Source organism: Lepisosteus oculatus, chromosome 8, assembly GCF_040954835.1.
Source record: "Lepisosteus oculatus isolate fLepOcu1 chromosome 8, fLepOcu1.hap2, whole genome shotgun sequence".
Lineage (NCBI taxonomy): Eukaryota > Metazoa > Chordata > Actinopteri > Semionotiformes > Lepisosteidae > Lepisosteus > Lepisosteus oculatus.
The window spans coordinates 50,169,067-50,191,477 of NC_090703.1; the positions used below are offsets into that span (position 1 = coordinate 50,169,067).

A 22,411-nucleotide genomic window follows, 5' to 3' on the forward strand; every position below is an offset into this window, starting at 1 on the left:
CAAGTGATGTAAGATACAGTAGGTTCCTCAACAGCAATCATTTTCAGGTGAGAACTCCATGCTTCTTCAGTATAGGTGGGCTTTGGCGCCCTCTAGTGTTAGTGATTCTGCAATAGCAGCTGACGCTACAGAGCTAATTCAAACACGGACACTGGCGCCTCCTGTCTTTCGGTTCCCGAAATGTAACACCCTGTTTAAATTGCAGGCGTGGTATGCGGTGTCTGTGTCGCCTTTTCTGTGAAGACATCTTCATGTGTAATCGCATATATCTGTATGCTCCGGATGCTGATCTTTCTATTGATGCATGATTATATTTCCCATTGGCCCTTACCAATCATGGCCTCCTAATAATCGCCATCTCTGAACTGGCTTCATCCCTCCTGTTCTCCTCCCCACTGAGAGCTGATGAGTGCTGAGCCTTCTGGTGCACTCTGGCTGGCATTGCATCATCCAGGTGGGGCTGCACATTCGTGGTCCAGAAAAGTGCTATATAAGCAATTATTACTATTATTCTATCATGTTTCAAGTGATAACAACTATATTTCTAACCTACAAGTTGGAAAATTGAAACCAGGGCCTGTGAACCCCTGGAAGGCCTGTTGTGTTTTAGATTTGCCCTTGGGATCTTAATTGCAAAGTCCTATATAATCCCAATCCTATATAATTATTTAATTGTTTAATTGACTGCTCAGGTTGGAGAAAACAGAGGGTATTAAACCAGGGATCTCAGACTCTGCTCCTAGAAAGTACCGTGTCCCCTGCCATCCTGAGCTCTAACTTACACAGTGGGGCTAATTAGTTAATTAACTGCATAAGTGTAATACTTGTAACTCGGCTCTGAGGTGTTAGATGTACCTTTAATGAAGTTTTTTTTGAGTAATCAGCCGGAGAAGACCTTCAGTGACCTCCTGTGACTGTGTAAGAAAATAATTAGGCTAATTGTTGAATTGACGATTCAGGCTGGGAGTACAAACAGCAGACAGCGGATCAGTGTAATTCAATAACGCACAATAGGAACACTAATAACGAGCTGTGATGTAAATAGCACCATGAGGAGACCAGGAGTTGATGCACTACAAAAGGCTTCAGAAAGACTTGGTAAGCACACAATTACCAATCAGGATGGTGGTGGCCTGAGCCTCAGTTTGTACAAATGGTGTCTCCCTAGGAGCTGTGGGGGGAACCTGTGTGGATTTGATTTTTCTAAAATAACAATAACAAATGCAGTCGTATGCAATGAAACCCCCAGCGGTTTTAGAGGGTGCGGACCTGAATTAGAGGTGAGCCACTATTCCAGAGATGTCCCGTATGGATGGATAATCAATAAGACTTTAGTGCCCAAAAGTGGGGGGGGGGACTTTAAATCAGCGCTCGGCCCTTGATTGGTGAGCTGAGCGCTGAGCGGCGTCTTCCGCAATGCCCGGGACGTCACGTCACGTCACGGGGCGGCCGGGCAGGCAGGCGCGCGCGCGGCAGGGTGTCAGCCAGCCAGCTGCTGTCGGGGAGAGGGGCTGTGTCCCGCAACGAGCCTCGGCGCCGGGCCGTGCCAGGGGGTGACATCATGGCAACGATCAAGAGAGACACGCGAGTGACGGCGTCGCAGGGGCTGGCGTGCATGGGCATCGCGGGGGTCTTCAGCAAAACGGCCACTTGCCCCCTGGATGTGGTCAAGATCTTGAGTCAGGTGGGCACGTTTCACTGCAAGCGGGGCTTTCTGAACACTTTCCGCCTCGTGTACCAGAAAGAGGGGCTCCGGGCGTTCTGGAAGGGGAACCTGGTGGCCTGCTCCCGCCTGCTCCCCTACAGCACCGTGCATCTGTCAGCTTACAAAAGGTGAGTTTTGCTTTTCTTTAAAAAAAAAACACGTATAGAAAACTTGTTGTTGTTTTTACAAAATAATCGTCGCATCAGGCACAGCTTCTTGACTGCTTGTTTATGTAACCATGTGACCAACAGAGAGCGTGACATGGATCCGATCACGTACTGGTCCTCTCGGGTAATGGCTGGGTGTTCTGACTGTAAACCATTTAGACAACAAGTGGACATTTAACTTGCTTAACTTAAGATAGCGTAGCTTTTCTTAACTAAAGGAACATGTTTGTCGGCTGTTTGTTTTCCAATGTTGATTTAGTCCCACGGCACATATAAACTACAGCTAAATGCACAGGGTTTGCTTTTGACTGTGCAACAGTGACTGCAATTGCCGCTGTTTGCTCCAAGTTTCAATGTTTATGTTTTATGTAATGCACTGTTCGGAGACAGCCTACATATGGTTATATAAGACAACACAATTTCCCCTCAGTGACTCGATGTTATTAAGGTGATGTTACTGCCGTGCACCAGACTGGTACAGAAAGCTGTTTTCTTTTCAGGAAACGAAGCCCTTCCGAGCTGTATTCCTGTGTACACCCCTCCCTCACGGTGGGTTACAGTTACAGCTCGGGTTCACTCGCGTTCATGGCCTTTCCAGCGCAGGATCACGCCTGCTGCCGCCCTCCAATCGCGCTCTGCGGCGCAGCTCGGCTGATGCTGACGTCACCGCGGAGCGAGACCGGGCAGCTCGCGGGGATGCCGCGCGTGTCTTTTATAATAATAATAATAATAATAATAATAGCTTACACTTATATAGCGCTTTTCTGGACACTCCACTCAAAGCGCTTTACAGGTAATGGGGACTCCCCTCCACCACCACCAATGCGCAGCCCCACCTGGATGGACATTTAACTTGCTTAACTTAAGGCACATGTTTGTCGGCTGTTTGTTTTCCAATGTTGATTTAGTCCCACGGCACATATAAACTACAGCTAAATGCACAGGGTTTGCTTTTGACTGTGCAACAGGGACTGTAATTGCCGCTGTTTGCTGGAAGTTTCAATGTTTATGTTTTATGTAATGCACAGTTCGGAGACAGCTTTCATATTAGCTTCGTGCCAGATCGCTTGTGGAGGATGGAGGTTTCTGTTACTGTTGAAGTCCCTTTACCTTGGTGTCAACGGAACGGGCTTTTTGGCAGACGGAGCGCCTGTCATGCCGATGGCGCTTGTGTTTCTGTGATATCACACGCCCAGCACAGCGACGTGCTGAGAGCATTGAGTCGACATTTATAACAGGCGAAGCAACACCTACTCGTCTGTTTCTCGCTTGTTTGGAGTCAGGCACAAAACTTTCAATTAGTCCCTTCGACATTTTTGAAAACACATCTTTGAAGAGAATTCCCTCGTTCTTGTGTTCACCTGTCTATTTTCCACCCATTCATTCCAGTTCAGGGCCTCAGAGGGGCCAGGACCTATCCCAGCCAGAAACAGGTGGCAGGCAGGGTACGCCCTGGACAGGACGCCAGTCCAGCACAGGGCAGACACACACCTGGAGCAATGTTCCCAGCAGCCCGTTTACCTGTGGGAGGAAACCAGGGCACCTGGACAAAACCCACACAATTATGGGGAGAACATGCAGACTCCACACAGATGTGCTATCTGTGCAGGATCTGGAATTGAGCCCAGTGCCCCAGTGCTAACCACTTGACTCTCACCAGAATTAACGAGGGTGCCGATGAGTTTTCCAGAGAAGGCTTGTGTGTGAGTGTGTGAGTGTGTGAGTGTGTGAGTGTGAGGAGCCGGCCGCTGCTCATGCTGTCCTCTCCGGTCTCCCCTCAGGATCGTGCACCTGCACATGGACGAGTTGGGCTGCATCTCGCCGGGCCGCGCCGTGGTGGCGGGCGGGCTGGCGGGCATCGTGGCGGCCCTGCTGACGTACCCCCTGGAGGTGGCGGAAACCCGCCTCGTGGTCCAGAGCTGCCGGGACCCCTCCTACAGGGGGCTCGTGCACGCGCTGCGGGCTGTGCGCCGCCAGGAAGGGCTCCGCGCTCTCTACCGAGGGGCGTCGCTGACTGTCGTAGGTAGGCCTGTTCCTGGGGGATCTGGGGTTTGTGGAACCTTGTGGAAAGAGTAACTGTAAACAGCGCTTCAGCTCGGAAAGAGAAAAACCCTCATTCACCATGAGGATACAGACTGTCCGGAAACCTCATGGATGTCTTCTGGACGAAGCCACTTAAATCCCTTGTTTGGCTGGAAAAGAATCGAGGGGAACACCTTTCTGAGATCGTACTGGGATGATCAGGGCAGGTGCAGGCTGGGACTGCGTATATAAACCCATGCGTTATGTGATATTCTGACAGGTGCCAACGCTGTTTAATTAATATATTTGAACACTTGCAGGAGACTGGCGCCTTGTGCTTGTGTAGGATTCAGACAGTAAGGGAATCCCTCTGAACTGAAGAAAGCAGTGTTCAGCAGTACAGTGTCTTGAGACTGCTAACGGAGAGTTGTGAGGTTTTGCAGGGTGGCCTTTGTGTGTGTGTGTGGGGGGTGTCTCGCAGTGTTTTGTAAGTGACTGTACAGGGACTGAGACTGATGAAATCATTTTAATGTCAGTCATTAACATGGACTTTAAAGGGTCCTGAAACTACTCTAATCGTCTTGACTTGAACCTGAAGGTGTCAGTAAGGGAATGGAGACGCAGTCACAGGACCTGGGAAAATAAACAAATGTTTTATATTTAACCAATGATTCAATTTATCCATCAGCTTTTGTCATTGTCATCTGATTTCTAGAGCTAAAACGGTTTCTCTTTCGGAAACACAAGATGGAAAAATGTGCCACGGCCGTGTTGACTCATGCTCGCCATCTGGGTGTCGTCCCCCTGGGGTCCTGGCTTCAGGGTGCCTTTGTGAAGAGCGGACAGCCGCTCGTCTCTGGACTGTGTCCCTCTGGGCGCTGGAGGCACTGGGAGCCTCATTCCTGCTCCTTTTCCATTGCAGGAGCAATTCCCTTTTCCCTGGGCTGCTACGTGGTCTACGTCAACCTGGACAAACTGTGGCGAGAGCCCAGCTCCCACCTCTCCCCGGGCCAGGACTTCGTCAACGGCTGTGTGGCCGCAGGGGTGGCCCAGACGCTGTCCTTCCCCTTTGAAACCGTGAAGAGGAAGATGCAGGTCAGTATGCCAGCCTCCCACACCTTCCTCTTCCTCCTCCTTCAGCGGCTTTCTCTTCGTTCTTCATTACTGCCTTTTTTATTCTCCCTATGAAACTGCGGCTTGAATTGCTGAGTCTTTAGAAATATTCACACTTTTTTTTCAGATGGAATTTCCTCCTTTCGACGTCGCTTCCTTCGCCACTGCTGTACTGGGTCCAGCCACTAGATGGCTCCCTCCTACTTCAAACCACACTAGGTTCACATTGGTAGCACAGAACACACCCGCACAGCAGTACAAATGTGATCCAGAATTTTAATATCTAGTACATTACTGTGTGGAGAATGCCACTATAATATAATTGCTTTTAGTGAGCTTTAGTTACACAGAATTAGAATATTGAATTCAGACTGATTTCTATTCTCAGAATATACAGGATTAGAATTTCCGAGTATTTCTTTATTGCTTGTTTATTGAGCCAGATTCACCTTTTTGGAAGTCCTTAACTTATTCTTGCACTGTTCAAGTGCTGCACTAAAAGTTCGAAACATCTATTTACCTCATTAGAAAACTCAAGATGGTGTTCATTAATTTGTCAATAAAAGATAGAATTGGCGTACTTCAAAAAGTGGAACCGAGCAAAAACTTTTTTAATTAAAAATAAAATTATTACTGGAAAAGCTCTTCATGTGAAGTGGCAACAGCATAGTGTTCAGATGGAAAGTGAGGGTGTATTCCGTGCTGGAAGGAGAAGAAAAACAAACGCCGGTTCAGTTGAGGATATTGATACTCTTGGAAGAGCAGTGAGGTGGTGTGTAATAGACTCCTCGGTGTCTATACCTCTGCGGTCACACAGCGCAGTCATTCACCCTGCCATGAGGACGAGCAGGGGCGAGGACAGTCTTCCTGTCTTCTGGGAGACAATTGGCCATATCCAAGCTGAGAGAGAGGGGAAGACAGTAGCACTTGTTGCAGAGAGCACTCAGGCAGCTGAGAATGTGCAAGTTATTCTGAGCGCCTCTCAGCTCTATAAATAACATTTTGAAAGTTCACATGATGCCCATTAGGCTGCACCGCAGTAGTGGTACTGTGCGCTGACATATACAATTCTATGTGTGAAGGTCTGAGCTGGTTGGGATTTAGACAGACTTTGAGAGGATCTGAGCTCTCCTGGACAGATCTTATTGTCACCCTAAACAAACAGCTGGCCAGAAACAGTCTATAGGAAGCAAATGTAAATGCACAGCCCAGTACCCGATTTCAGCCACATTCTCGTTGACTGATTTGTTCATTAACGCACCCCTCTTTTAGAAACAAACCCAGTTTCGGCACTGTTACCCAAGGGCAGATGACCAGGCTTGTCCAGCACAGACTCTGCCCCAGGTTGTGTGTGTGTGAGCTGGAGGTTCCGCATGATTCTTCTCCAAACCGGGAACAGTGGGTGTGGCTGGTTAAAAAAAACAGCCTTTTCGGGTTGTGCCGTCTTCCGACTTGTCTTGTTACAGTACGTACACGATGCATTCCACCTCTGACTCAGCCAGCAGTGAATCACAGTGCTTCTGGGGACATTCCTTTGTGGAAAACAAGGCATTTCACTTCAGCAGTGTGTGGATCAGATAAGTTCACTTTATTGGCTATATACAATTTCTTGCATTAGGGATTTGTCTTTTTGCAGACCCCAGCTTGCTCTCTATGAGACACACAGGCACACAGACGGGGAGAGAGAAGCTGGGGGTCAGAGCGCAGGGTCAGCCATTTATACGGCGCCCCTGGAGCAGTTGGGGTTAAGGGCCTTGCTCAGGGGCGCAACACAGTAGGATTCCTCTGCCTCTGAAACTTTAGGATTCAATTTCAGACTGAAAAATGGCATAGCAAGTCATGCAGGTCTGATGAGTACAGCATGGACCACTTGGTATTGAAAACATCCACATGACAAACCGGGACAAACGGATGCATTGTGGGAAATTGTTTCTAACCTTTTTATTTAATGGAAAGACAACATGATCAGATCATAGTACACCAGCTCTATCTCAATCTGCATGAGGTGTTGGCTTTTTACTAATGCCTTCAGTGTCTCCACCTTTCTGCAATTCATACTCACGAACCTCCAGGCAGAAACCGTGAACTGGTGGAGATTATTCAGTGCGATACTTCTGACAGCAAACAGAAACCGAGGCTGAAGTTTGCCAGCCTGAGTGAAACACTGCAGGGCTGTGTCTTGTCCCAGGAAGTTCCTCATTGCCTGGTTCACCAGCGTGTCTCTGCAGGCCGTGAAACGTTGACCTGTGACCCGGGTGATTTGAAACCCCCGCCGCATCAGCTGACGTGACTGTTTAGGACAGGCGAGCTGGGACTGCTGAGCTGAGCTCGTGTTCTCTCTGCTGCAGGCCCAGAGCGCTGTCCTGCCTCACTGCGGGGGAGCTGATGTCCACTTCACGGGGGTGGTGGACTGCTTCAGGCAGGTGATCAAAGCCAAGGGCGTTCTGAGCCTGTGGAGTGGCCTCACTGCTAACCTCGTCAAGGTAGGCACTCTGGCCCCAGTCTCCTGACGGAGAACGAGTTGTTTTTACTGCACACCCCCTGAGTGATACCCGTTCACATGTGTGTCTTTGAGCTGTGCTGTTTTCAATTTGATTTGTCTAATGCAACAATATCGGACTCAGCTGTCTGCTGGCTGGAGGAGAACAGCATTCTCCGCTCATCCTCCTAGAAACTTCCTAGTTTCTGCATCAGTAAGAGAAGATCACTTTATTGGCCATATGCAATTTCTTGCATTAGGAATTTCTTTTTTGCAGACCCCAGCTTGCTCTCCATGAGACTCGCAGACAGGGACAGAAGCTGGGGGTCAGAGTGCAGGGTCAGCCATTGATACAGCACCCCTGGAGCAGCAGGGGTTAAGGGCCTTGCTCAGGGGCCCAACGGAGTAGGATTCCTCTGCCGGCCGCGGGATACGAACCGGCAACCTCCCAGTCACAGGCGCAGATCCTGAGCCACAGAGCCACCGCTCCGCCCTGCCACCCCCTAGTACTTTTGCTTATAGGGCTTTAACTCCTTGTATGTCCAATGTCTTCTGGACTTGAGCTCAGAAATTTCCAGCAGGCGATGCAGAGGTGCAGTGAGAGACCGAAGTGGAATATTGACTCCGCTCCGAATTTGATTCCATGCATGTTGTTGGCTCCATTAACCCCTGTACGGTTTATGGAACAACTACAGGAGCAGAGTGCCTGAGGGACAAAGATCTGTATCCCCCTGTCCAGATCACGTCTGAGCCCTTCACGGCCTTTTACACCCTCCTCTTGTTTGTCCTGCTCCAGACAGAACAGGGTTCGATCAAATGGGTTCAATAGGCTGGATCAATATTCTCTATCTGCTGCTACAGCAGTGTGCTGCGAAACAGTGGCCTCGGGCTCTCCCTCCTGCAAGATTAAGATCTGAAGAATGAGAGCACAGCCCCACCCCACCCATGCATACCAGGCAGCTCCTGAATGAAACAAGAGCTCAGCAGGTTTCATTAAGGTGTAACCAATTACAGTCGACTCAGTCACCTTGAAACTGTTAAAACATGAGACGCTCGTCTGCAGAGGAGTTTACTAATCTCTGCTGACCAGCCTGAACTAATCAGCTGGGATGGTTGTGAGCATTTCTACACACAGTGCATTGCAGAGGCGGAGCAGAGCGCAGCCCTGACAGATAACCTGGGCATTTAAATCCATTTTCCTGGTTCACTCCCTTGTACCCTGAGGTACCTGAACAGCAGGATTCCGTTGAGTCTTTTAACCACGAGCGTCCTAGTCTGCCGACGAGGGCAAGAAGCGAGATGTTCATTCATTAGCGTGTCAAAACACCGGGAGCGCAGGGTGACCTCCAAGTGAATCGGAGGACCGCAGTGGAATGCTGGCCCATTAAACCGCGTGGATTGCCCAGATCTTTTGGGATTAGCTGTTCTTACTCGCCCTGTTGTTTGGCCGCAGTTCCTGGACTTTTCCCCTGGTAGATAGCCGACGCACGAGTGGCTGTGCGCTCTGCTCTGAAGCGACAACGCTGCCTACAGTGCGGCACCTCTCCTCCAGTTTCTGTCCCGGAGCCACCTTCTCCTGGATGGACTCCAAACATGGTGAACTCTCAAAGTCCGAACTCCTTTTCCTTCCCCACTTGGAGCTCTCCAGGAGTTGGCTTCTCCTGGCTCCACCCTCTGCCAAGAACTCCGGCGTCACTCTCCGACCCTCCCCTTTCTTCTCCTAACCAGGAATTTAAACCGGAATTCTTTCTGTCCGGAGTCGGAGCTGCTCGCTCACTGACCACCTTTCAGCTCTCCTGACCCGTTCATCCACACCAGCAGCTCCCAGCCCTGATCCCGGAAAACAAAATACCTGCTGGTCTCTGGGAAACCTGAGCACTCCATTAAATAACTGCACTCTTGATAGACCCAATGCGTTCAATTTGAATTCTTTGTTTTCGATTCCTAAACAGGTAGGAGGTTGCCTTGTAACTTTCGCTTTTCCCAACTGGCTTCAGATCTCAACTCTTTGAGAGCAGAGGTTCTAAACCAGCGACTTAGAGATTTATGGAAGTAAAGAGCAGGTGTGGGGGTCCCGAAGACCTGCTCTGCTCCACTTATTGGTGCTTTGCATCCCCACTGTCTGTATATGTCTGTTATTGCTTTAGTTATTACTCTTTCAATTTTTGTATTGCAAATCCAGAGTTATCTTGCCTGTTATACATGTAGCCCTATCTACAGTACCGGCTCCTTTGCAGTTACACCTAAAACGCTGTATACATTGTAAGTTGCCTTGGATAAGTGCATCTCCTGAGCAAATACTAATTCCGAATGGGATTCTGTGCACTATTTTGGATGCAATCTTCAGGTTAAAAAAATATGATAAAAAGAAATCATTTAAGGGCTGGGTCTCTTCCCAGTCCCACAAGAAGGTTATTTAGCAAAAGTCCTGAATAACAGGTTAACATGCAAATATGTCCACTAAATGAGCTCATCTGTGGTCCCACTTTGGAAACTTCTGTATCACTGGATATTGATGACTTTACTGTGTAGACTGCCTGACGTAAACGTAAGGTTTTTTAATGTACGAAAAGCGTGGGAATCTTCCACTCACCTGCTCCCTACTGTCGTTTCCCTCCAGATCGTTCCCTATTTCGGGCTGCTGTTCAGCTCGTTTGAGTTCAGCAAGCAGGTGTGCCTCTACAGGAATGGCTACATCGTGTCTCCACTGAGCTACCAGCCGGCCCCCGGCGTGGACCAGAGTCTGGGGCCCCACGAGCTCCGGGAGGTGCAGAGGTACCTGCGGAACAGGAACTTCCGCTCGGAGCAGCCGGCCATGAGGGGCTGAGGGGGGGCCCTGTCGGCACCCCCTTTCTGAAAGGCACTGAGGACTGAGCAGCTGGCACAGGAGGACAGGGCTCCTCAAGACAAGGGGAGACGAGGGGAGTGTGGCCGCCTGTCCCAGTTATACATACCTGCAAACATACTGTTTCCAGCTGTACTCCCTGATGCAGGTAACACTGCATTTTACACGTTTACTGTGTCAAACATTACGTGCAATAATTTTTATGTTTTGCTATTTACCCGCCAGACCTCTTGCACTTACACAGTGCTATGCATTACCTGTTCCATTGTGCTGTAGTCAGAAGTGTCTCGTCTGTAGTGCACTCTGCATTATCCGGCGTGCTTTTCTGTGTTTTCTGTGTTGTGCGATGCACCGATCACGGTTTTGTCCCATTCAGATCTCATGGTAAAACTGCACATTTTGAGACGCTGAAAGGGTATATCGCTAAAAGCATGACTGACGGACAGGAATCACTTGTACACACACTGGCGGTGCCCCGGTTAACATATGCTAAACGTGCACAGTTAACAGTGAAATCCTCGATCTTCTGATCAGCCAGTTAGGCACTGGCAACCTAACGAGCTAAATGGGCCAAATCGACTGTCCATCGTTTGTAGTTTTTTATGTTCCAAACATTTAGCTCCTCGCTGTTTATTTCCAAATGTTGCACTCTGTGCAATGAGCTGAGAACAGTGTATTGAGAGCTTTTAATTGACTTACCCATCTGTGCCTTGCTTGTGACTTCACAGTGAAAACAGGACCACATCACTTCTGAGATGTTTTGGTCACTTACGTTACAGGAAAGATTGAAAATCTCCAATATTTTATACTTGAAACTCCTGAGAAGTACAACGAAAGCACTTTGCTTCTATGCCACGGAAGCAGGAGGTCACGTTCCAAAAGCACATGGCCGCCAGGGACAAACACAGGCGTTGTGCAAGAGAAGCACGCTGCTGTGTTGTCATCTCAGACCTGGAAGGGCCCGCCAGTGCCGGGTTTCGTCATTTCAGGAAGAGCACATGAAAATCTAAAGTATTCTAAGATTGCAAAGGTTTTTTTTTTTTTTTTTATATTGCACAGCTTGGCGATGCCAAATAGTATTTTCCAAATGTAAAAATTCACCCGTCATGCTGTCGATGTCCTCACAGTTGATCAACAGTGTTTTACAAAGAGGCCGAGCGCATCCCTTAATGTCGCCGATCCGTTGCGCGTCCTGAGGACAGGTACAGAGTAAGACACGCTTCCTCGGCCGTGCTCGACTGCAGCTCTTTCCTCTCCCGGTGCGGAGGGCCGTGTGGCTTCAAGGTCGCTCGCTGTCCTGCGCTGGTGTGTAAACACAGCGGGCGCCTGCGGCGTTGCACGGGGACAGAGGGTGCCCGGGGTCACCGTGCACCTCGGCACCCACAGGAGAGCCACGCCCACGAGCGTGTGGAGAGACTCTGCAGTGCATGTGGGGGCAACTGAAAACAATGGGAAACAAACCTAGAGATATCCTGATCTGCCAGCGCAAGACGCCAGAGGTGTAAACCGAACGCAAGAGCATTAATAAAGACCCTTCAGTCCCACGTACTGTAATCGCGTGTGTGTGTGTTCATCATTGTGTGTCTGCGCTTCCTCCTTGCATCTCTGTGACATGTGTGGTTCCAGACCTGCCTCGAGTTTGTACGTTCTCCCCATCTTACTGCTGGGGTCCTTCCCACGATGCAAAGACGTGCTGGCAGGTTAATCGGCGTCTGGGGAAACTGTGTCCCCCGTGGGACGGACTGGCACCCTGTCCTGTATTGGATACAGCAGTTTAAAAAAATAAATAAATCGGTGCACGTTCACGTTCTTAAATTTAAGATTTTTTTTTAATTTAAAGAACAGCTTTAGAAACTTCAGTTTTCAGGGACGGTGCAGTCCTTGATCTTCCTTTCCATGTGTCCCACGGGGGGAATTGGACTGGCTTCCTCGGTTGGGAATGATTTCCCTTGGTTGGGCTGTATCCCGTGGGCCAGGTGGGAGTCCCACGGAAACTATATATGGATCCTTGATCCCTCTGCTTCCTTAGGACTTGTCGGAGCTGCTGCTGCACCTGCAGTGGGATTATAGGGGCGCTGTAAGCCGCAAACTGCGCCTCCTGTTGTAGCCGGAAGGTCGTCAGTCACCCGAGGAAAGTGGGAAGGGGTGGAAAATCCTGAGAACGGCAGGATCCTTCCAGGCGGATCTCTGTTCTAGTCCTGGTCCGAGAGGCAGTAACCCACTGGCTCCACGCCGAATAATGAAATCATCCCTGAGGATATCCGAGTCGACGTCCCTGTCCTACAGGCCTGGTTTTGCGGGGAGATTATTTCACACGGCACGTTGGGATTTGATTCATATTCCGTGGTTCGAGCACGACTTTCACACTTTGCACACTCGTGTATGTGTGTCTGCATTCTGACTTGGCTTTTTTTTTTTAAAAAAAAAGAGGTATAGAAATGTTGATGAAATTATTTATCCAACGAATCGTCGATCCATTTTGTCAAATCACGGGCGTGCAATTCAAGTGGCACTTAACCCTTCTCGGGAAGTCTGTAATGAAGTAGTTCAGAGCTAACGCAAGAAAGGGCTGGTCGATAAAGGGACAGGTGATCTCACAGGAGCAAGGGAAGCAGCTGGAGGGTTTGAAGGTGACCTGCCAGACACCAGCAGTGTCGACTTGCAGGAGAACTACTCTCGTCACGGCTGTGAACTCGCACAGGCCGGTCTCGATGACGCCTTACCGGGGAGGGAGGGGTGAAAGGGCGTTTTCTGTACCCGAGCACGAGGAGGGTAGAGGTTGTTATTATTAACCACGGTCACGGGTCAGGGTTTCGCCGGCTGGAAAGGCCTCTTGGTGACCAGGTCGACCTTGACAGCGCACGGCCGCTACAAATCAGGCCTTAGCCAAGCCGCCTTTCTCGAACCGTCGGCCTCTCCCGTCCTCATTTAAGCGTCGAGTCCAGCGACACGGCCGTCATGCTTTTTTGTAAAAAAAAATACAGTTTCAATATAGTTCCAAACGTTTGTTTAACGATGAAACTTACTGGACTCTGCCACAGGCGCAGCTTTTGTATCTAGCCGGCGTCTGTTACCAAGGGGGGGACGAGTTTATGAATGCATCACACATGAAACTATTGACATGTTGCTGTGAAAGCTGTGACGAGGTTGGACTGGATTCCGCTTACTATATCTCCCTCCCTGCCCAGCGTTGTTTCTCGGTTACTTAGTAACCTTTCTTCTCAGACGTCATCGTTGGAATTCTCTCATTGTCTCCGCCCCGGGGACGCGCGCGGGGGACCAATCACGTTCCGTCCCGCGGCGCTCGCGCGGCGTCTCGCGATCCCTCCTGTCTTAAAGTCTATACTTCGCCCGTCGGATCGGCCATTTCGACCGAACCGGTGTAGAGCTCCGAGCTTGCGGCTGTTTTCTTTTCATTTCCCTCCCCTCCCGGTGTAGCACTTCTCCCTCTCACAATGACCGAGACCGCGATTTCGTTCGCCAAGGACTTCTTGGCCGGAGGTATCGCCGCTGCCATTTCCAAAACAGCTGTAGCGCCCATTGAGAGAGTCAAGCTGCTCTTGCAGGTAAGCGAGTTGTGCAGCCGGCCTCTCCGGCGCCGGCGGACCCGCAGCCCAGCTGCAGCCGGCCGCTCCGGTGTGTGTGTGTGTGCGGGGGTAGCCCTGCTTCCTGCTCGGGGTGCCTGCGCTGTTCAGTGCTGTGCTGTGATTAAGGGTTGGCTGTGGTTACGTAACCTCTTCCTTACGGCGTGCAGAAAGCCTGGGAGTATTCGCCTGTCTGGGGAATGGACAGGGGGAGCGCCGAGACGTGTCCCAGTCGGCAGGCGAGGTGGACCGCTCGCTTGCGGGGCTGGCGGCCGCTGGGCCCCCCTGGCCCAGCTGCGGTACGGGGGTGCCGTGCCGTACCCCCCTGGGGGGGTCACCGCCAGCCAGATCGCGCTCCGAGTAGGGCGGCGGGTCCGCTTCGCGTTGCCCGGCGCTGTCTGAGGGGACCAAGGTCGCGGCAAGGGGGGGGCCCTGCAGCTGAGGCTGGGAGGCGCAGCGCCCGGGGTCAGGGGTGCGAGGAGGACGCCGGGATCCTTTGTCCCCGGAGTGGGAGAGTCGGGGGGGGGGGGGGGTCTGTCCGGGAGCGTCACGTGAGCAGTCCCCCTCTTTTTTTTTCCGCCCCCCGAAGGCTCGCCTCTCTGTGGCGGTGTCTAGAAGTCGCCCCTCTCTCTCTCTCTTTAATTTGAAGGCCCTTTTTTAAACCACGTGCCCTTGCCGGCATCTTCTCCATTTTGAGTCGATCGCGACCGGGGCGAGGTGTGCCCGCGGCCGGAAGGCGGAAAGCGCCGGCCGCATCCGTGGCGTGTCCTCGGCCCGCTCGGGTTTTGACCCCACGTCCTCTGAAGGTCACCCCCGCCTTGTCAGCTCGGTTGCCTTTTCTTTTTTTGGGGGGGGGGGTTAGACGGGGAGCTTCCGAGCGTAAAGGCGCGTCTGCCTGGAGCGTGACGTCACGGCTCGGCGTGAAGACCCGCCCCCGGGCCGGCATCTGCTTCCGGGATCGGTCTTAAACTGCGTGGAAGTGACCTTGTGATGCTGCCGCAGTACCCCGCGCGAATAACGCGTGAAGACCGGATGTGCAGAAGATGATAACTTAAAGAGCTGAATGGGAGCGGGGTACCCCACCCCGGGCCTCCACAGTACTGAGTGTTTTCCGTTCCCCCCCCCTGTGCAGGTCCAGCATGCCAGCAAACAGATCACGGTGGAGAAGCAGTACAAAGGCATCATGGACTGCGTGGTGAGGATCCCCAAGGAGCAGGGCTTCCTGTCCTTCTGGAGGGGCAACTTGGCCAACGTCATCAGGTACTTCCCCACCCAGGCCCTCAACTTCGCCTTCAAGGACAAGTACAAGAAGGTCTTCCTGGACGGCGTGGACAAGCACACCCAGTTCTGGCGCTACTTCGCCGGGAACCTGGCGTCGGGCGGCGCGGCCGGGGCCACCTCGCTGTGCTTCGTGTACCCGCTGGACTTCGCCCGGACGCGGCTGGCGGCCGACGTGGGCAAGGCCGGGGCCACCCGCGAGTTCGGCGGCCTGGGCGACTGCCTGGTCAAGATCTTCCGGTCGGACGGCCTGCGGGGCCTGTACCAGGGCTTCAACGTGTCCGTGCAGGGCATCATCATCTACAGGGCCGCCTACTTCGGCGTCTACGACACCGCCAAAGGTACGCCGCCGGCCCCCCAGCCCGTGTGACCCGAGCGTGCTCGCCCGAGGAACGCTGCCCGCCTCTCGCGGAGGTGCGATGGGTTCTCAGTTCTTCTGTTCCCCCCCCTTCCCCAGGGATGCTGCCGGACCCCAAGAACACGCACATCGTGGTCAGCTGGATGATCGCCCAGACCGTGACGGCGGTGGCCGGCCTCACCTCCTACCCCTTCGACACCGTCCGACGTCGCATGATGATGCAGTCCGGGCGTAAAGGAGGTGGGTTTGGACCCTGGCGGGTCGGGTCGCTTGGGTTTGGGGGTGGGACAGTGGGAGGTGGAGCCCCCTGTAGGGGAGCAAGACCCTGAGGAGCCACAGGCACAGGGGCGTCCCCTTTTGGGGTTACTCTCCAGTGCTGGCGGGGTCCCGTTAAAGGTCATGGCGCCTGAACCGAGTGATGGTGCGTTACTTCAGGGGGGCGGGTCTTGCTGTGCCTGTTCTGTTGGAGAAGTTGAACCGGGGGTGTAGCGGTAGGAAAGGTGGCGCCCCGTTAGCCTTTCTGTCCGAGCCACGCGGCGTGCTGACCCGTCCCCCTCCCTCCCTCCCGCAGCGGACATCATGTACAGCGGCACGGTGGACTGCTGGAAGAAGATCCTCCGGGACGAGGGCGGCCGGGCCTTCTTCAAGGGCGCCTGGTCCAACGTGCTGAGAGGCATGGGCGGCGCCTTCGTGCTGGTCCTGTACGACGAGCTCAAGAAGGTCATCTAAGCGCGTCTCTCTATTTTTTTTTTAAGCCCGACGGGTCAATGTTGTGAAATGGTGTGAAATGTAACATATCTTGTACATTCTGGAAGGACTGTCACGGATTCCGCCTTATTTATAGGGACCAGCTAGTATGTCTGTACTAGTTGAACTGGGGGAGACACTTTCCTTATTTTATTTTTTTTCCCCTCCTACCTCCTCCCCCTGCCAGTGTCATTCCCATACAGAAAGAATGTGGGACTCGGGAGCTCTACGTGTTTCATCCAGCCGGTCTGTTTTTAACCCTATTCTTTAATAAAAACAACCTGATGAATGAACCTACTTTTAGCGTACTGGTGGTACTTTGTCCTGAACGTGAAAGGTTTCTCGGACGGACGATGCGATCGAGGTCCTCGGGCTGGGCTTCCGCGCTGTTTCTCCTCTGGGATCCGGCTTGATTATTGGAGTGGTCTCGGCATTCCTGGCAGCGTGTCTGGGAATGGTGCTGGGGACCAGGGGGTCTGTTGAACCACCTGGAGGAAGGAGCAGTGGGGATTAGGATGTACGTGCTGCAAAGACTCTGGGACAAGATGGGAGACTGCTGACAGGCGTGAGCTGATTGACTGCACTTGCTGAAAGCCCCTCTGGGCTCTGAGCTCGGGCCAGAGCAAACCGCGAGAAACCTGATCCGAGTGGCATGTGAGCATGTAGCCCTCCCCCGCCTGGACAGTGGGAAGGGGTGGGATCTGTGAATGTTGCTCAGGAGTACACTGGACTTCCACCCGTTTTGAGGGATTACTCTTTAAAAGCAGCAGGAGAGCCAGGAAGTGATCAAAACCGCCCGTGTGGAGCAGCCTGCTTTATCAAAGCGTGAACAGAGTCTCTCTTCCGTGGTGGTACTGTGGTAAATGTGTAAATTGTAAGGATGAAAACGAATATGGTAGTTTTCCATTTAACAGTAAGAATGCAAACTGAGAAGTGGTTGTCTCATCTGGAACGTTTGGGTACCCGTAGGTTAATAACCTAGTCTCACCTAGTTCTTTCTTGGAAGAAGTCAGGTTATTGTGTTTGACAACAGGGAAGTAGCTTGTTCTTTCCTTTGTGTAAAAGAGGGAGTGTTCTGTCTTTTTAGGTTTTTACTTGTGACATTCTCAGACTGTCATGGGGTTTATTAACCACACTATCAGGAAAGTTGTTACTGCAGCCTACAAGCACGAGGCTGGAGCTGGTTGTAGTGACCTCTTAACAGGATAACAGACTTAGTGACAGCCTCCACACGGTGGCTTTGAACAGAGTGCCAACTGTGTCAGCTGGCAACACTCACCAATGCCCTTGGACAAAAGTCCTGCCGTGGTGACCAGAAAAACATCATGTACAGTAGGTTTGTCTTGTTGTTTTTCAGGCTATTGGGGATTTTTTGCAGTTGTTTCTTCATACACAGGTAGTGAAAGAAACAGGACCAGAGCCGGGCAACTGTATTGCCTTGTATGATAGTAGTGGGGATGAGTGAAGTGGCCTGAGAACTTTACACTCTGAGCCCCCTAAAACTAAATTTTTTGCCAGCTGCATGTGCAAATAAAGCTTGAAAGGTTCTGTACAGACTTGTAATAAATGACATATCCTTCCCCCTACTGCACACAGAGAGAGACAACTCGGCGGGCTTCACTTTTCCGACCCACAAGAGCCGACACCTTGAGGCTTTGTTCCGGCCTGTAGTATCCCTGCTTTTAACATTCCTGCTGCACGGGGGTGCAGGGGAGAAAGAAATCCGGGCTGGATTAGCGAACTGTGGATGGGATTAAGGCCGTAACTCCTTAATATAGCCCGCGCCTCGCGGCCCTGCCCCCCCAGCTCGTGGTTCTGCAGAGCCCTTGTCGTGACCTTGTCATGTCTGCAGGCCGTGCAGCGACTCTGCCTGTGCTGGAGATCTCCGCTGCCTTGGGCTCGCTCTTCCACTGCTGCTGTGTCCCCGGGCTTCTCTGGAGACCCTCAGCTGGCCGGGTTCAGCAGCCTGGTGTGAGACGCACAGGCCCACGCTGGCGCCCCACGGAGGAGACTGCTCTCGCTCCTTCGGCCCGGCAGCCCCCTCTGCCTCGTCGCCCTGCTCCCCCGTGCAAACCCACAATCCCTTTCCCGGCGCTTCGCGACAAGTCGCGGACCGGAGTCCTGGCAGAACTGAAGAGCGCTGAAGAAGACCCATGCCTCTGGTCAGCCATGAGACAGCAGACAGTCACCCCCTGCCTTCAGGAGACGAGCTGGCCCTGGGCTCGTCCCTCCCAGCAGCAGGGGAAGCCACATTCGAAGGGGCCCGAGCGGAGTTGATCAGAGCCGAGTCCAGTTCGCCAGCTCTGCGTCCACAGCACGCCCCACCGGACACACGCTGTGCGAAGGGGCTGTTGGAGCTCTTTGCTTTGCAAATTACAGCACCGGGGAGAGAAAAAATGAAACCCAGCTTTCATCGATACGATTCCTTTCCCTTTCCCAACCGCTGTAGCCAATTCGGGGTCACGGGGCAGCGGGAGCCTATCCCAGCAGGCAGCGGGCACAAGGCGGGGCGGGTGGCTGGACGGGGCACCTGTCCATCGCAGGGCAGCCACAAGTCTTCTGTCACCTTTGATATCACGGCTGCTGGGAGACCTGATGCGGGTGTCATTCCGCTGACACAGCTGTGTTTCCAGGCGGTGGGAAGCGCTGTAAATGTTCACTCAGGACAGCTCGTGTGACGAGACGAAGGCTGGGACACTGGCTCGGCATTTGGTAACGGCTCTATATTCCCGAAGGGCCCCAACCGGAGAGAAACACTTTCCGGCTGAGGGCTCGCATCCGACAGCAGGCTCCGAGGCGCGGCGGGAGGGCTGCGCTGTTGCATAACAGCTCCGGGCTCCGCCGCTGCAGGATGACGTCACCCGCAGCCGCAGAGCGCCTCCTGGCAGAGTTTCGGTTCCGCTCCTAATTGGCAGCGCAAGAAAACTCTGTCCGCTTGACGCGAGTCACACGAAAACTCGCAGTTCAATGTGCATCTTCACGTACCGGAAACGCAAGAACTACCAGTCTTTGAAGACATTTTGGAAAAATAATGCTGGACAGCCACGCAGTCTCATTTCAGTTTGACAATGACAAAATGTAGCCTCCCTGCTGGCCTGTTACGGGGCGTGAGGAATGCAATCAGGGGGTCTCTGGGTCTCCCCAAGATACTGTGCAATAAGCGAGACTCGAGACCCCTCGGCTTCCGGGTCCAATCGACTCCGAACGCACGAGATTCCCAGCGCCTGTGACGCAATAATGAACCATGGAAGTGCGGCGGCGGCCCGACCGGAACACCACGTTCCCGTGGCGGGGTCGGGCTGTGACGTGTCTGCGGCTGACGTCGTCGCCCAGGGCGAGGTGACACTGGCACACCTTGACAAAGTCGAACTGGATCGGAGTGAAGTGCTCCAGGGTGTGACAGCAGTGTCTCCGCTGCGACTGGAATCCCTCACTTCACTCCGATGTCGTGCGATTCGTAAATCCAGATTCCTAACCACTGCTCTCACTAGCGCGTTGCGTTCAGGCACCCCATTAATTAAGCGGGCACGGTTCCTTATTCTTTCAAGCAATCGTCACATTACCGGCCTGCGTGGTGCAGGGGTTCCGTTCGAGTCGGATTCTGTCGTAAATGAATGATTTTATACAGATCCGCTCCAATAGCAACGATCGAAACGCTTCAAGAGCCCAGCTGTAAATGAAAGACTTCTCTTCCGAAGGCGGGACGCGTCGAAGTAAAATAATTCAGGTGGGGAGCTGCGTCAGCATGCGTAGGCAGCAAAGGAACAAATAACAGGTTTATTCCCTGCTGAAAAGAGAAGAAAGAAAACACAACGTTTCGGCCGCGGAGCCTTCTTCAGGTGTGAGAAAGACAGGGCAGTAAGCAAAGGTGATATAGGTTAATGTAAAATAATGTATACCTGCCACTTCGTCATTCGCAAAAGCTATTCGTTATTTTACCTTTGGAGCAAGTCCAAAGCCATTCTATTAATTAATCTATTAACAATTCATCAAATAAATCAGAACAAAGCACTCCAAAAGGAAACTCTGTAGTGTTTGCTCTGATGGTCTGAATCTTGTTCTTATTGTTGATGTTATTACTGTGAGTAATAATACTGTTGTCTCCCGTGAAGGTGACCCTGCGGTGCTGTGTTTAGTAGCTCAATGTGATGTGTGTGGACATCAGGAAGAGCGCTGCCTAATAAGGAGAGCTCATACGATTAGTTAAAGCTTAGAGTCTACGTCGGCTACACGCAACTGCGCCTCTCTACCAACACTTCTGAAGGTCTCACTCCGGGAAATGGAACTGCGTGACAGAGCGCCCCCTTGTGGTCAGAAGTGTTTGGTCTCTCTAAAGCAGGCCACCTCAAAATACAGTAAATCTGCGATATGCAATTAAGTAACTTCTTAGCACGAAGGCTCTTGCTGTTATGTTCTTACATCCTTATAACCAAAGAGAAATCGGCATTAAGGAAAAAAATATATACCCAGCACGAACCTTTATTGCTGTTTATATGTAGTAGTAGAAACAATAAAAACTGATAATAAAAATGACTTCATGTAAGAATGTAACTGAATAATGAGAATGCCCATTACAGAAATGTTAAACACACTATTATTCCCCTGTGTGTGTCTGCACATCACTAACAGACAGATAGTGGACACGAAGCCAGCCAGGGTCAGATCAATAAGGACAGAGGCTCAGAAGGGAATAAAGAGGTAAAATATCAACTCGATACCGAAGAGCCATACCTTGTAGGGTCTTCATTGAACGCAGAAGGGTTTTAAAGTGAACTCAAAACCTGTCAGGAAGTCAGTGCAAGGACCCCAGGACAGGAGTGATGTGCTCACTGCCACATGCACTCTCCATCAGATTCTGAATGTCTTGTTAAGTGCCGTGTGAGACACTCCCGCAAGAAGGGTGCAGCAATAGCCAGTCTTCGAAGAAGCAAAAGCAAAGGACCACTTCCTCAACGAGGAACACAGGCAACGCGGAACAAATCCGGGCAGTGTTTTCAAGTTGAAAAATCAATGTCTGCAGAGTATTCTGCGCCCAAGTTACCCCACACTGCTTTTCTCCAAACCTGCTGGGAGGAGCCAAATAGCATGAACTAGCAGGAGTCTCATCATGGTTGATATAAAGAATTGTCCTCTGAGCTTCAATCTGAGAGAGTGTTGTCAGTGCTACCTGGATAGCTTGATTAATTGATTCATGTGCACACAGATGTGAGTATCAACTGGGTAAGTAGTAGGGATTATTAATGGTAATTTAGAAAATATACTTGTAGGCTTTACTTGTACTGTACGTGTATCATCCGATCACCCAGATGAAACTGCAGTATAAAATAGTCACACCTCACGCCTGAAGAAAGCTTCACAGCCGAAACGTTGTGTTTTCTCTCTTCTCTTTTCAGCAGGAATAAACCTGTTACTTGTTCCTCTGCAGAATACTCATGCTGACGCAGCTCCCCACCTGAACTACTATAAAACCTAGTGCTATTTACAGACCCAGGATGTCATGGCTTGTTTCTGTTGGGTAAAGCAGAATTTATAGACAGTTGATATGTTAGCCTGAACGATCTTAAACACTTTGATATTTAATTAGACTCCCTAAGGCCCAAAACACTTGTTATGTTTACAAAGGGAGATAGTCTGTACTAAAATCAGCTATTTAAGGTACACGAAAGATGTGGGTGACATCTTTGAGATCAACAGAAATGGTCAGGGACTGTATGTTCAATGACAAGGCAAACTGAAGTAACCTCTTTCCACCGTCAAAATAACTTTTACTAGCAGTTATGAAGTTCATAACCCATTGATTTATGAACAAAACGAATACCCTGTACAACTTCCCAAGACAAAAAAAAAAAACGTTGATTTAAATGTTATTTAAAAATAAACGTGACCTTGCTTCAGAACTGTTATTTGATTACAAAGTCCTCATGCAATGCAGAAAAAGAAAACCTTTTCATGTACCGGTCACTTAAAGTCACATACTGGTGCATAAAAAGAAAACTGGTGGGCGATTAAAATCTATGTCATTAATGATAAGAACGACATATTAACGAGGTGCTGTGTTTAACCGCCCGGTTTGTTTACAGGCTCACCTGTGTGAGTGCCGTACCAGCGTGACA

The 22,411-nt window shown here is 51.2% G+C and overlaps 2 protein-coding genes and 1 long non-coding RNA gene across 6 annotated transcripts; 2 read left to right on the forward strand and 1 right to left on the reverse strand.

The window, feature by feature from the left end:
* Positions 1–1,434: 1,434 nt before the first annotated feature.
* slc25a43 (solute carrier family 25 member 43) lies at positions 1,435–11,885 on the forward strand. The gene is made up of 5 exons (XM_015351582.2): positions 1,435–1,833; positions 3,654–3,895; positions 4,817–4,989; positions 7,356–7,490; positions 10,107–11,885. Exons 1-5 carry the CDS (start codon positions 1,562–1,564, stop codon positions 10,311–10,313), a joined length of 1,029 nt encoding a protein of 342 aa, XP_015207068.2. The 5' UTR covers positions 1,435–1,561; the 3' UTR covers positions 10,314–11,885.
* Positions 5,565–22,399, reverse strand: LOC107077904 (uncharacterized). 4 transcript variants are annotated; one of them, XR_011190296.1, is made up of 4 exons: positions 12,187–12,267; positions 6,307–12,086; positions 5,809–5,907; positions 5,565–5,709 (listed from the first exon to the last, which is right to left on the reverse strand). It is a non-coding gene; the product is annotated as an uncharacterized lncRNA (long non-coding RNA). The 4 variants fall into 4 exon arrangements; XR_001478878.2 differs by adding an exon at positions 22,385–22,399 and having other exon boundaries at positions 5,633–5,709; positions 6,307–16,786; XR_001478879.2 differs by adding an exon at positions 18,865–18,879 and having other exon boundaries at positions 5,633–5,709; positions 6,307–16,786.
* Positions 13,787–16,595, forward strand: slc25a5 (solute carrier family 25 member 5). The gene is made up of 4 exons (XM_015351585.2): positions 13,787–13,897; positions 15,048–15,534; positions 15,651–15,791; positions 16,123–16,595. The coding sequence occupies exons 1-4, from the start codon at positions 13,787–13,789 to the stop codon at positions 16,278–16,280; spliced, it is 897 nt and encodes a 298-aa protein (XP_015207071.1). The 3' UTR covers positions 16,281–16,595.
* Positions 22,400–22,411: the final 12 nt, after the last annotated feature.

What these genes read in the sequence shown, in the direction of transcription:
- slc25a43 (XM_015351582.2), top strand. Translation starts at nt 1,562, where the DNA reads ATGGCAACGATCAAGAGAGACACGCGAGTGACGGCGTCGCAGGGGCTG. An exon ending in GGCGTCGCTGACTGTCGTAG is followed by an intron (nt 3,896 to 4,816) that starts GTAGGCCTGTTC and finishes TTTCCATTGCAG; the next exon opens with GAGCAATTCCCTTTTCCCTG. An exon ending in CCGTGAAGAGGAAGATGCAG is followed by an intron (nt 4,990 to 7,355) that starts GTCAGTATGCCA and finishes TCTCTGCTGCAG; the next exon opens with GCCCAGAGCGCTGTCCTGCC.
- slc25a5 (XM_015351585.2), top strand. Translation starts at nt 13,787, where the DNA reads ATGACCGAGACCGCGATTTCGTTCGCCAAGGACTTCTTGGCCGGAGGT. An exon ending in GAGTCAAGCTGCTCTTGCAG is followed by an intron (nt 13,898 to 15,047) that starts GTAAGCGAGTTG and finishes CCCCCTGTGCAG; the next exon opens with GTCCAGCATGCCAGCAAACA. An exon ending in GCAGTCCGGGCGTAAAGGAG is followed by an intron (nt 15,792 to 16,122) that starts GTGGGTTTGGAC and finishes TCCCTCCCGCAG; the next exon opens with CGGACATCATGTACAGCGGC.